The sequence below is a fragment of the Pristis pectinata genome, chromosome 1, assembly GCF_009764475.1.
Source record: "Pristis pectinata isolate sPriPec2 chromosome 1, sPriPec2.1.pri, whole genome shotgun sequence".
In the NCBI taxonomy this organism is placed as follows: domain Eukaryota; kingdom Metazoa; phylum Chordata; class Chondrichthyes; order Rhinopristiformes; family Pristidae; genus Pristis; species Pristis pectinata.
Window position 1 is genome coordinate 105,075,933 of NC_067405.1, and position 14,924 is coordinate 105,090,856.

General features: G+C 40.7%; 1 protein-coding gene across 4 annotated transcripts in view; it reads left to right on the plus strand.

Moving 5' to 3' along the window:
* akap6 (A kinase (PRKA) anchor protein 6) overlaps positions 1–14,924 on the plus strand; it is a 303,452-nt gene that overhangs the window by 81,151 nt on the left and 207,377 nt on the right. For all 4 annotated transcript variants that reach the window (XM_052026999.1, XM_052026993.1, XM_052026990.1 and 1 more), the window contains exons 4-5: positions 3,123–3,374; positions 8,076–10,079. In XM_052026999.1, coding sequence (XP_051882959.1) covers positions 3,123–3,374; positions 8,076–10,079 — 2,256 coding nt within the window. The remainder of the gene's footprint in view (positions 1–3,122; positions 3,375–8,075; positions 10,080–14,924) is intronic.

Consider the following 14,924-nt stretch of genomic DNA (forward strand, 5'->3'; position numbering starts at 1 on the left):
ACCATATCTACTGTGGTGCCACTTTCAGCGAACTATGCACCTGCTGTTCCATAGCACTCCCCAAGGCCCTACCATTCACCATATAAGTCCTACTCTGGTTTGATCTCCCAAAATGAAATACCTCACATTATCTGGATTGAAAGCCATTTGCCAATCCTCAGTCCACATACCTAGCTGATCCCCCTGAGACTTTTCATAACCTTCTACACTATCTACAACACCACCTATTTTAGAATCATCTGCAAACTTACTAACCATGCGTTGAATATTCACATCCGAATTGTTGATATAAATTACAAACAACAAAGGTCCCAGCGCCAACCCTGTGGCACACCACCAGACACAGGCCTCCAGTCTGAGAAACAATCCTCGACCTCCTTCCACTGAGCCAATTATGTATCCTATCCGATCTAACCCTCCAGTCTGGCCTGCCATGAGAGACCTTGACAAAGGCTTTGCTAAAGTCCATATAGACAACATCCACTGCCCTACCCTCATCTGCCCTCTGATTCCTGACCCTGTTGTGACCTGACCATGCCTACTCACCAAATCTCAAGCCCAACTCCTTCACCACCAAACCACAACCATGCCCCATTCACTTCAGCTGATCACAGCTCTTCCCCTCCTCCCAATACATTGAACTGATCTTCTAGGTCCTGAACATCTCCAACCACTCCCCTCTTCCCCCAACCCTAATGGTCAATGTTCTGAACCTTCTGTTTCCTAGACAGTGGCAGAGAGTGCGGAGCAAAGTCTTTTCTGTATGTTTGTCGCGCAAGGCCTCTTCTGTTGGATTGCACATGTAGAGTAATTTTACAGCAGTGGATCCACACAGAACATGCCAGTTTAGCATCACCAGTTTAACTTGCATGTTCTTGCATAGAAAAATTTCTAGCCTTTGAGTTTTCAGATAAAGCATGGTCATTTGAGAATAGTTAAATGATAGATATTGGTGACAATAGGCTTGCGGTTAGGAAAACGGAAGGAAGAGAAGAAAATTAGATTTAAGAAGTTATTTGAAAGCAAATATAAATTTCCTTTGTTGTATCACTGTTGTGTGAAGTTAAAGTCTGAATTTACAGGGAGAATGACAAGAGTACCCTGAGATAATGTGACTTAAAAGGAAAAAAAATTGTGCGTTAACTTCACATAGCAAGATGTGACTTAATTTAAAATGGGTGAAATCAGTGTTCTGAGAATTAAGAGCAGTTAACCAGACCATAAGAAGCATTGTTGCTGTCTTGAGAAGACACATTTAAATTCTTCACAGATGGTGAGAATAAGTATATACAAAACATCAACATGGAATTTCTGATAATTGTTTAAAACATGTTTTACTAAGAGGTGAACCTGAAGTGTCAGGGACTCAGTTATTAGAATCGTAGAGTCATTGAGTTGTACAGCACAGAATTGGGCCCTTTGGCCCAACTCTTCCATGCAGACTGTGATGCCTATCTATGCTAATCCTATTTGCCTGCATTAGGTCTGTATCCCTCTATTTTCCTATTCAAGTACCTCGCCAAATGCCTTTTAAATGTTGTAATTGTATATGCCTCTACCACTTCCTGAAGCAGCTGATTCCATATAACCACCACCCTCTGTGTGGAAAACATGCCCCTCAAAACTCCTTTAAATTTCTCCTCTCTCACTTTAAAACCTATGCCCTCCAGTTTTAGGAGACACAAGAGACTGCAGACGCTGGAATCTGGAGCAACAAACAATCTGCTGGAAGAACTTAGTAGGTCAAGCAGCATCTGTGGGAAGAAAGGAATTGTTGATGTGTTGGGTCGAAATGCTGCATCAGGACTCAGTTTTAGACTCCCCCACCCTAGTTTCTGTAAGACTCACCAGCCTGCAGTCTTCTGGCTCAACCCTACTGCCCTTTTTGAATAAGGAAACAACATTAGTTATCCTCCAGATTTCTGGTACCACACCCGTGACAAACACAAATGCAAGAGTCTTGGTTAGAGCACAAGCAATCTCCTGCCTTGCTTCCATAGTATCCTGCGGTAGATCCCATCAGGCCCTGGGGACCTTAATGTGTGCCAATTCCTTGAACACTTGCTCCTTTCTGACACAAATATATATCTGTAAAAATGTCTATATACAAAAGCCATTGTCTTGTGTTCTTAGTATTTGGCATCTTTTCATTTTTCATTTAAAAGTATAAAAATTGAAGTTCTCTCATTTTGCAGTTAGAACAACCTTTTTATGCTGTGTGCCAGGAAACATTTCACTCCTTTGTATATGAGGTCACCAGGGGACCAAACATTCTGTTAGGTTTTTGTAAGCAATACAATCTGTCAAAGTGGTTCCCATGATTATCTGCATATGTTTGCATATAACAAAGTTTTCTCTAAAATATATTTAATCTGAAGCTATTAAGCTGCACGGCAGTAGCTTGCAATACAGGTGATATCCCATCACCTGCAAAGGTGCAATTCATCCTTGCAGTCAATCTTCTGAAAGCCTCTATTCTTCTTTAAATTCAGAGAAGACTGATTTGGAAAATGGGCAATATATATCAAGGAATTCATTCCTGGTTGGCAGCACTAAACGTTGCATATGTTGGGTGTTAACCCATTGTACTCTGCCTCCGAAATAATTTAGTGCCACTGATCTGGGGTGAATTTCTAAACATTAGTGTTTCCTATATTTGTGGAAAACAATCTTTTCATTGTTTTGAATTTATATCCTTGGTGCTTCTGAAATACAAAAGCCAAGGATAATGTAAATGCTTCCTGTGTTTAGTATTAAATTGCTGAGCTGTTATTCACTATAAACATACATAACTGTCCTAGAATGCCATGTGGCACATGAAATAATTTGATGCACTGAATTGAATCAAAGTGTTTTCAAAGCAAAAAAAAATGCAACAGCAGTCTGGGAGATTATGTGTGGAGGGCAGACATTGTGTATATTTGCAATGTTCATTAACTGCGCAAGATCCAAGCATAAGGAGACCAGCACGTTGTAGGAATGTAAAAAATGCTTGCACTGAATCTAGCTGCAAATCAATTAGAGTGTTTTCCATACAAATGATCATGTAAGTGGACCTTTGTGAAAAAGGCCCATAATTGGGATTAATGATACTGTAACTTATTTTCTTTCCATCACTGCAGGATATTTGTGAAGATATTTCTGATCATGTGGAGCTCATCCATGCCCTGCTAGAGACGGAAATTTCATTGAAGCTTCTATCTTACTCAGTCAATATTCTGGTGGACATCCATACAGTTCAACTTCTGTGGCATCAGCTCCGTGTTTCAGTCCTTGTGCTCCGTGAGAGAATCTTACAGGGTCTTCAGGATTCGAACGGAAACTATACAAGGCAGACTGACATTCTTCAGGCTTTCAGTGAAGACAGAAAAGAGGTATCACATCAAGAAAATGATATTGGATACTTTATTTGTTGTGTTGGAAATTATAACATATTACCTATGCTTTAGGAGATCTCCAGAACCCTTTTATCCAGCAGACATTTAACATCTCAACTAGAAAACATGAAATTTTGGGCTATTAATCAACAACCCATCAGGCAGTTTGCACAATAGATGAGTTCCCTATCCCAGTAACGGTAAAGGTGAATATTATTCCTGGTGACTACTTTAATTTCTTGAGAGATGTTGGTGCTGCACTTATCCAGTCAAGTGAAGAGTATTCCATTGTGTTCTGGACTTATGCCATGTGGATGGTTTGGGGAGTCAGGAACTGAGTCACAGTTGGGTACTCAGCCTCCAGCCTACCCTTGCAACCATTGTGCTTACGTGGCTGGTTCAGGATGTTAATGGTGTGGGACCTGGCAAAGATACTGCTGAGGGTGGTGGAGCTATGCAGTGAAATTTCATAACATTGTGTTGATTGTTTGGATTGTGATAGATTTCCTTTGTTATATGAGTTAATGTTACTCAGTTAGCTTTACATCACTTCAAAATAAAAAATATATGGCAGGTACTGAAAATCTAAAATGCACAGAAAATGTTGGAAATTTCAGCAGATTAACTAGCATTAGTTGGGGGGGGGGGGGGGGGGGGGAGAGAGAGAGTCAACCATTCATCATTAACCTGAACTGCTAGCTCTGTTTCTCTCTTCACAGATGTTGTCTAACCTGTTGTGCATCTCCATCCTTTTGTCAATCCAGCCTTGTTATTTGTTTTTTTTTGTTGCTTTTTTGTTTCAAACCATTGCAGTGTTATTAAGTGTCAATTTTTATGATCTAAGTACGCAGTATAAAAATTTTCCGTGGGATTTCTTTTGCTCTCAGAAAGCTGAAGGGCAAGAAGAGTTCATCAAGGCGTGATGTCCATTTCTGAGGAACTCTGCCCTGTGCCATCATTGCCCACCTGTGTGGATTCCATAAAAGCCTGCACAGTTACATTTCCCTAGTAACCTGTTTTCAAGGCACTTCTGTTCTCACAGACATGAGTGCAAACTGCATCATCACCTTGGTGTTACCAAATGACTGTTAATTATTCATTTTGAAGATAAGTTGATTGAAATAGAGTTACAGAGTCATGTAGCACAGAAACAGGCCCTTTGGCCCACCCTGTCCATGCTGACCATCAAGTACCCATCCATACCAATTCTACATCAATGACACTGCCATCATCCATAGACTTTGTTACATCTTAGGAAAAACTCAATCAAGTTAGTCAGTAGTATTGAAATTGCTCATTAGCAAACTCAATACAGAACTGAGATGCTAGTATAACAAGCTGGGAACATTTTCAATGGAATTTTTTATCTTGAAAATATATCCCCACTGAGAATCACAGAATCGTAGAATATTTACAGTGCCGAAAGAGGCCATTTGGCTCAACAATACCTAATCCAAGTGTTCAGCAGATCACAGTTCTTCAAAGATACTTCCAGGTGTTAAGATGAGCGTTTCTGCCTCTCTCAGGCAGTGAGTTCCAGATTCCTACCAACCTCCTGAGCGAAAAAAGTTTTCCTCATCTCCTCATCTTTCTACTGGTTACTTCATTTTAATGCAACCCACCACCCACCCCCCCCCCCCACCCGCCCCCCACCACTCCTCAGCTAAGGGAATTAGTTCTCTCCTATTTACTCTTTCTAGACCCCTCTTGATCTAATCACCTCAATTAAATCTCTCTTCTTGGTTTGCGATTTAAAAAAACAACCCCAGGTTATCCAATATTTTGACATAGATAAAATCTTCCAGCCCTGGCAACATCCTCATGAATTGCCTCCACACCTTCTCTGGTGCAATCACATCTTTCTTGTCATGTGGTGACCAGAACAGTACTTGAACTGTGGCCTAACTTTGGTTCTGTGCCATTCTAGCACAATCTCCCTGCTTTTATGTTTTATGACTTGGCTAATTAAAAAAAAGCATCCCATGTGACTTTTTATCTGGCATATCTGCTGGGACTGCTACCTTTCAGCATCTGTGGAAATACAAGTTCCCTCAGGACCTCTGCCCCTTGCAATATGCTCCCATTTATTATATATTCTCTTCACTGTTGCACCACCCATATATATTGGCCCTCCCTCCAGATTGAATTCCATTTGCCACTCTTCTGCCCAACTGACCCAGTGCATCAATATCTTCCCGCAATCTGAATCTTTCCTCCCCTTGACCATATTTTTTAACATCTGCAGATATCTTCATCATGACCTTTACATTTGTCTGAATCATTAACCAACAGCAAGGGACTGAGTACTGAGAAACGGATATGGATCAAATCCAGTGAATCAGTTTTTGAGAGGCATAAACTAGCACGGAATCAATCCCTGCAAAACGCCACTGCTGACTTGTCTTGAATTAAGTACAACATTTCTGCACTACTTTCTCCCCACAGGATTTCAGCAAGTTTTCAATTCAAGGCAGAAGATTGCCCAAATCCTTGAGGAAATCTGATAGGGAACTTTTTTATGTTTAGGCCACAGTTTGAGTACAGTTCTAGTCACCACCTAATGGGAAAGATGTGATTGCAGTAAAGAAGGTGTGGAGTAGATTTATGAGGCTGTTGCCTGAGCTGGGAAATATCTACCAGGTGCACCTTATCCACTATTTTGATGACCTCTTCAAAAAGTTTAATCAAATTTGAAGAAGACTCAGTTCTCTGAAGTAAAATGATCTGTTGGTTAAGTGCCATTCTCTGTGTAAGTGGTCACGCATTACAACTCTAATGATTTTATTAAGCATTTTTCCCATTAAGGATGTCATGCTAATGGGCCTAAATTTCCTCTGACATATTCCTTTAATAGATATTTTTACTGTTTCTGCCATGGAATAACAGCTTCACATATTTTGTGATGATGCATGTAAGAATTAGGATAAAGAACGGAGGAAGAAAAAAAATTATCACTATTTCAGCAATGGTTGTCTTAAACTGAGCTTAATAAAAAGCAAAAAGTGAAAGACATGAAACACAGTGAATTTTAATACAGACATGTGATCTATATGTGTTTCTCCCTGTCATCACTGTACTCTATAAATCAGGCACGACACTGGAAAGGACACTTCTGGAAAGCAAATCTGCTGCTCATCATAAACATATACTTCCAATTAGTGATGTGAAATTAATTAAATGTGTTACACACTTGTTTAAATCAGATAACTGATTGTAATCAATTTACTGAAAACATTTTAGGAAAGTCTGAAAAAATATGTAACGAAAGAACAGAAAACCCTAGATCTTGCTTGATTGCAAATACATTCCTTAATCTTTGTATAATTACACTTTGTAGTGAGATTTGAGAGCATGTGATTAAGATTGCAGAAGCTTAGTATCAAAATATGTGTTTTTCAGTAAAGCAACTCTGCCATTATTTCACTGCAGAGAATATCTCACTTATGTGATACTGGTTATTTTAAAAGATGAGGGAGATATTTCTGGTGGGAAATCATTCTGGTAAATAATTTCCCATGCTCCAGAGCCAGCTGCAGCCATGGTAATTTGAACCACTGGGATTCAATTAAATGCTTCCCAGCTCCTTTACACTGCTTCCAGGCACCTAAAGAAGACTGAATGAGTTTTTTTCTAATAATTTTTGTTCTGTAGGATTTCTGTGGCAAGGCCAGTGTTTATTTCCCATTTCTAAATGCCCTTGAGAAGTTAGTGGTGAGGCATTAAAATCAAGCTCGGGGATCAACCTTGGTTCAATGGGGAGTGTAGAAGGACATGTGGGGAGTATCACAACCATACCTAAAAGTGAAGTGTCAACGTTGTGCAGTTGCAACACAGGACACTATGTGTGCTGAACAGCAAAACAAAACAGTGTGAGCTAAGCTGTCAGTTCAAAGCTGTGCAATATTGTCACATCTAGTCATAAATGGTGATGGATAACAACAGCTAATGAGAGATGGAGATTCTAAGAACATCCCCATACTCAAAGGTGGCAGGGCCTTGCATGTTTGTGCGGCAGGCAAGGTTGAAGCATTCGCAATCATGTTCAGCTTTTTGCTTCCTGGTATGATGTCTCTGAGAATTCTGCACTATGATTGGCTGCTAAGCCAGCTGTGTGACATCACAGTTGCTTAATACTGAGACAAAATGGCCATCAGCAGGTGTCATCAAAGCAGAAGTTCTTGCCACTGATATTTCTGAAACCTTCTGAGGACCTTTCTTTGAGGACAGCAGTGAACACTGCTGCTTTGTCACTGGCTGCAAATTCTATTAACTCTGATTACTATCAAAGGGTAATTCCAGTTAGTATCATTAAACTATGCAACAAATTGTGACCCAGGACTTAGTCGTGTTCTCAGCCACTGGCTATGTATAACAGGGATACTCAGGTGATGAAAACTTCCACACTTTAAATATATTCCTCATGTTCCTAAGTGGACATGGTGTAGTTGGAAATGTTATTGTCACAAGATTTAGATACATCTTTACGGTCTGCGCTCGAATGGCTAAACATCAATTTTTGAATTCCTATTTGTTTGCTCTGTGGTCATCCACAATTTTTTTAAGGCATGGAGCCTTCACATCACATTTTTTTTAGTTGCTGTCATACTCTATAACTCAGATATAAAATCACAAGGTATAGTTTACTGGTAATGTAATTCAGAAGGTGCGTTTGTTTTACAAAGTATTTTGTTTTTGCAGACCCGCCTGGACTCACTGACCGAGGTTGATGATGCAGGTCAGCTGACCATTAAATGTTCAAAGGACTATTTTTCTTTGGATTGTGGTATCACTGCCTTTGAACTGTCCGACTACAGTCCAAGTGAAGACGTGCCCTGTGACTCAGAGGCCAATATGACCTCGTGTTCAACCTCCAAGGGTAAGTCAAAACCCTTTGGGCCTTGGAACTCTGATCTCAAAAGAGGCTCTCCAGAGTTGGGTTTACTTTCTGTGCCAAATGAACGTTCCACTTCCAATCAAGAGGAAGTGAAGGCAAGAGATGAACATCAGTTGACCATCACAGATCACCAGACTCCTGCGCAGGACAAGAACGATGCAGCAAACTCCAAAACATCACCTGTATCAAAAAAACATCCAGCCTTGTCTCAGACTCCACCTGCAGAGTGTACTACAATCCAAACTGGAATTAATAAGGACTCCAAGATAATTTCTGACAGTAATATCGATGATTTGGAGACCAAGAACATTGTCCAAATGCGTTCCACCAGTGCAAATAGTATCCACTGTGAAAACGCAACACCAAAAAGAACAATTAAAGATTGTTTCAATTATAATGAGGAATCTCCAACACAACCTTCCTTACCTAAGAGAGCTTTATATCTAGATGAAATTTCTAAAGATGACTTGGAGGTTAGTTGTTGCAGAATTTTAGCTTCTGATCTCTTGCACAAAGCGGAAATGAGCAGAAGTACACCTACTCTTCTTGATCATCCAGACAGGTCCAAGCTTTGGCTGGATTTGCCTTCATCCTATCCAAGCACTTCCAATGCTGCTGTCAGTCACTCATTTGATGAATTAAACAAAACAGGCAGCACAGACAATGGATACCTGAGTACGCATTCGCAATGTAATTTAAGGAAGACAACTTTAGGCCCAAATAAATTGCATGCCCAGCATCAAAGAAAGCCTTCACCAGTTAGTAAGTCATGTGACCTTCATGATTTCAGACAATCCAACAATATATCTCTGAGAAGCCCCAAACAGCAGTCCAGCAAACCTTTATCTCAAAATATCACTTCTCCTGTGCACAAACAACAGAATGACATTTCTGTTTCATCCAAACAGACCTCCCCAAATCAAAAGCAACCGGAAGCCACATATTCAATAAGAAATTTCCAGCCATGTTGTGCTCCACATACCAAAACTCCAGGTGGTGAAAATAATAATAGTTCTGAACCCTTTAATTCAGACACATTGACTGATAAGTACAAGGACAGAAATGAATCTGTTCCTGTGTCCTCTGGGTATCAGAATCAGGAGATTGGTAACAAATATCAAAATAAGTCACCCGTCAGACAAAGTTTGTATGAAGCAGTACCTGCACAGTTCCCTCTTCAAACTTCAGATAATTTGCTCAGGGCAGATTCTGCTTCTTGTAGCCCCACTCTATCTTTGCTACAACAGGAAACACAGACAGAGAACAGCTCAAACCAAAGTCAAATGGCTGAAAATGATAAAGTTGACACTTGGTTTGGATCAAATGAGTATCTGGCTCTTCCATCCCATCTGAAGGAAACTGAAGTGTTGGCTTTAAAGCTGGAGAACTTGACAAAGCTGTTGTCACATTCACCTGAAGGTGAAGCACTTCAGAACATTGATGATTGGGAGCTTTCAGAAGCAAATTCAGTGACTGAGGTAAATCCACCTATTTCCACTGGGAGAGAGAACAAAAAATGGGTCCCTGTAACTGGAACTATTTCTCCAACTTCCTCAAGTGATATAGCTCCTTCCTTGGAGGACAGCATTGAATCAGGTCCACTTAGTGACATCCTGTCAGATGATGAGTCATCTGTAGCAGAAACAAGGGCTAAACATCACACGATACGCCAGCTCTCACAACATTGGTTAACAAAGATGCCAAAAAATGCCTTGAATGTTGCTTCTTCTAAAACAAGTCTAGTTCAACAGCTACAGGAAGATATTCAGCAGAAACAGAATAACAGCATTGTGTGGGAAAAAATTGAGGTAAAGCAATAATTTATCTCCATTTTATAATTTTAGACATAAAATTACTCTTCTCACAATAAGTACTTTTGTTCCTTTTGTTCTCATGAACTTTTATGGGCTCCGTGGTGAATAAGTATTACTACTGGCAAATGATATCTTTCATTTTGACCCATTCATCTGTGTCATACCATTTCTCATCGTGCAAAGGGTAATGGTCTTTCTATTGCTTCTATTAGAATAAGAGAACAAAAAACAGTGCCCTGCAGTGTAACTTTACTCCACCGTTAGAGGCAAACTACTATTTTACCAGCTTCTTTTTACGCCAGAATTGTCAGTCCTATGTCAGATTTGTGCATGGGTCTATTCTTAGTGAGATAAGCCTAACCAAGTAAGAATCTCAACAATTATTCTCCTGGCTGTTTTGGGCAGGATGTTAATAGATACTTTTTTTCAGATGTAAAATAAGCAGTATGTTACAACCTTAATTTCTGGTTTGAGCTTTGAAGGATTTATAAATTACTTTTCATGTGTACACAAAGCATGATAAAACAGTTTTGTATCACAGGTAGACTCCTGAATATGCATGTCTTCTGCAAAGAAAATCTTTGGTGTACATTCCTTTTATTTTTGTAAAATTTCTGCCCATGTAAAGTGAGACAGTGCAAAGTCTGCAGAATTAAATATCAATTGCAACTTGCTGAAATATGCATATTCTGGAGCTGCATTGCAAGGAAAACTGATGTAAGGTTAGAGGGTTTTCAGCTCCATCATGTGGCCTCAGTTAGCAAATGCACCTGATACAGAAGCTCTTATTTCTTCTAGGTTAATATTTATTCTATAAGTATTATGAATCCCGATGTCACATGGCTAATATGCCCAGTTGGCTGAAAAATGGATTTTGACTGCATTCGAAGGTTATGAGAAAAAAATCAGGGTAGATATCTCCGTTTTGCTGCTCCACATTCTATTGCTCCAGATTCCAGCATCGGCAGAATTTTTTGTGTCAGGGTAGATATCAGGCAGTGTTTCTTTATCCTGGAGTTGACAAACATCTGTAATGGGTGGTCAGAAAGTGAGTTTGCAGCCAAGACTTCTGAGTTTATTTAAGGAGCAGCTGGATTCTGCTATAGGTAGACAGCATGGTTGAATTCTGGCAGGGGTTATCAAATAGGCTTTAAGAGTCTTCTTATCGCTCTTTGTCTTGTGTGACTATGTTATACAAAAATTAATATTGAACTGATAAAGAACATAAATTATGCTTCTATATTTTTAAAATTTAACCTGTAAAAGAAAGTATTTTGTTGGAAATATTTTTTGAAAATGTTATTCAGTTGATTGTTTTTTGAAATGTGAGCTTAATGATCATTTTACATAAAACAAGTTCTTCATGTGAATAATTTCAGTAGAATAGGTCACAAGTAAATCATCTTATCCATGCTTCATGTTGATATAATAAACAAGCTTTATGCTTTTGTGTCTCAGTGTGATGTGTATTTTAGTTTCAGCTTAATGGTTGAATAGTAAATGTTAGGGGAATTGGCCCAAGAAAGAAATAGTAATCTTCATTCCAGTAATCTGCTATGAAGAGAGCACACATATATAAGACATGTTCCTGGAGCTTTGCCAAAGCCCACTAAGCCAGTTTCAAAGAGACATGTCATTTCACTCTGGCAGGATGTCTCATTGCAATATCCTCAGACTTCGACAAAAATATTGTTGTTATCCCCTTATTCAGAAAGGGCAGTAGGTATAACCCTGGAAACTACAGGCCAGTGAGCCTTACATCAGAGATAGGGAATTTGTTGGAGAAGGTTCTGGGGTTCAGGATTTATGTTCACTTGGAAAGGCAGGAATGGTTTTGGGCAGGAGTCAGCATGGTTTTGTGCAGGGAAGGTCATGTCTCACAAATCTGATTGAGTTTTTTGAGGAGGTAATGAAGAAAATTAATGAAGGCAGGGTGGTTGATGTATATATCACGTCAAGTTGACTTTATTGTCATGTGCACAATTATGGTGAGGTATAGGTACAGTGAAAAATTTGCAGCAGCATCATAGGCACGTAAGTATAGACAACACACAGAATATAAATTATACATAAATTGTACAAGACAGTGAAGAGAGAGAGAAAAAGTGTGCAAAAACAAGACCTTAGTGCAAAAAAAACACAACCAAAGACAAATCCGTGGTGGTGCAAGAAGTGGTCCGTGGTGGTCCATTGCTGAAGTAAGGTTAGGGTTGTGCAGGTTGGTTCAGGAACCTGATTGTTGCAGAAAATTAGCTGTTCCTGAACCTGGTGGTATGGGACTTCAGGCTTCTGTACCCCCTGCCTGACAGTAGCAGTGAGAAGAGGACATGACCTGGATGGAGGGAATCCTTGATGATAGATGCCACCTTCTTGAGGCATTGCCTCCTGTAGATGCTGTCAATGGTGGGGAGGGCTGTGCGTCTGGTGGACTGAGCTGTGTCCACTACTCCCTGCGGCCTCTTTTGTTCCGGTGTGTTGGAATTGCCGTACCAGGCCATGATGCAACCAGTCAAGATACTTTCAACAGTGCATCTGCGGAAGTTTGTTAGAGTATTTGGTGATATGCCAAATCTCCTCAAGCTTCTAAGAAAGTAGAGGCACTGGCACACCACCTTTGTGATTGCATCTGTATGTTGGGGCCAAGATAGGTCATCCAAGGTGTTAATGCCAGGAATTTGAAGCTGCTTACTCTTTCCACCTCTGACCCACCAATGAGAACTGGCGCATGGTCTCCCAACTTCCCCTTTCTGAAGTCAATGATTGGTTTTGTTGACATTCAGCTGACATTGTTGATACTGCAGCACCACTCAACCAGATGTTCTATCTCTCTCTTGTACTCTGACTCATCACCACCTGTGATTCGGCCAACAACAGTGGTGTCCTCGGCGAATTTACAGATGGTATTGGAGTTGTGCTTAGCAACACAGTTGTAGGTGTAAAGAGAGAAGAGCAGGGGGCTAAGCACACAGCCTTGTGGTGCACCTGTGTTGATGGTCAGCAAGGAGATGTTGTTACTGGTCCGTACTGATTGAGGTCTGCCAAAGAGGAAGTTGCGGGTCCAGTTATAAGGGGAGGTACAGAGGCCCAGGTCTTGGAGCTTGGTGATAAGTTTGGAGGGGATGGTAGTGATAACCCCGAGCTGTAGCCTGATGCATGCATTACGGTTGGCCAGATGATCCAGCACAGAGTGGAGAGCCAGGGAAATAACATCTGCCGTTGACCTGCTGTGGCGATAGGCAAATTGAAGGGGACCAAGCCATTTGTGAGGCCAAGTAATGGTGGTATAGCAGTGATCAAATGTATTTGCTCTGACATTGGCCTCAGAGACTGAGATCACAGGGTTGTTAGGAGCTGTGGGGGCTCAGAGTGTCGTTATTCTCCCTTTCATGCATAAAAGGCATTGAACTCATCCAGAAGTGATGTGTCATTGCCACTTATACAGCCTGTTTTCGCCTTGTAGCAAGTAATAACGTACAAACCCTGCCACAGTTGTTGAGCGTCCTGCCATGACTCCAGTTTAGTCCAGAATTGTCTCTGCGTGCTCGTGATGGCCTTATGGAGGTCATGCCTGGACTTCTTGTATGACTCTGGATTGCTCATCCTAAACCTCACAGATATAGTCTTCAGCAGATTGCAAATCTCCTGGTTCATCCATGAATGTTCTTGTGGGTATTTGATCATGCTGTTTTTTCATGAAGACATTGAGACTGTGGCATATTCATTCAGGTCCACTGATGAACGTTTGAACGTGACCAGTCCACTGATTCAGAGCAGTCACTTGTCTGCCTCCCTTGACCAGCTCTTCGTGGTCCTCACCCCCATTGCCGTGCGTTTCAGTCTTTGTCTGTACGTAGGAAGAAGAAGCACAGCCAGGTGGTCCAATTTACCAAAGTGCGGGTGAGGGATGGAGCAGTAGGTGCTCCTAATGGTGGTATAGCAGTATTCAAGTGTAGTTGGTGGTCTGGTGTTGAAAGTGACATGTTGATGGAGTTAGGAAGAGATTTCTTCAAGCTTGTGTGGTTGAACTCCTACGTGATTGCGGAACAATGCTTTGCTTCTTCATGGAGATCCTTAGAGACATGTTCCACATCCTGCAGCCACGCTTGTAAGCCAGAGCAGAATCACAAAAGTCTATTGTTATGAATTTTCATGTCTCCAGGCTGGTACTGGGAGCCACAGAAACTTCACAATACAGAAAAAGGCCATTCAATTCAACATACATATGCCAGTGGAAGAAAGCCACCCACTGTAAACCATCCTTTTCCCATTAGGTCAATGCCATGCAGGTCACAGATCCTCATATACCTTTTTAAGAATGATGAGGATTTTTGTCTTTACTAGGTGAGTGAGTTCCTAACCAACAGGACAATATTGGGGAGATGTTGGAGGAGGATGGTGTGATCAACTGTGTTTAAGGCTGCAGAAAGGTTGAGAAGGACCTGTGTAGGGAATGCAGACATATCCTTTCCTTGTAGTGTTTGCTTATCAAAGTGTGTATGAGAGTGAGTGCTATATCAGTTTTTCCCTTGACTGGAAATTGGAAACAAATTAATTTGCTTTGTACAGAATACAAAGAAGAAAGAATGTACTTGTTCTTGTATTGCATGTGTAATCTGCATGTTTTCTATAGCATGAAGAGAAGGGAAGGTGAATTTATCTAATGCTCCACAGTGTGTGAGGTATGTGGTGGGGGGGGGGAATGGAGATGGGCTTCATGTGTTCATTCTTGTACAGTGCTCATTTGTTGTGAAGAGAGAGGAATGTACACTGTAGAGGCTATCCATTTTCCTCTGTGGTATTGGGAAGTTCTGTGTGAGCTGGAGGGATCATTAATAGATT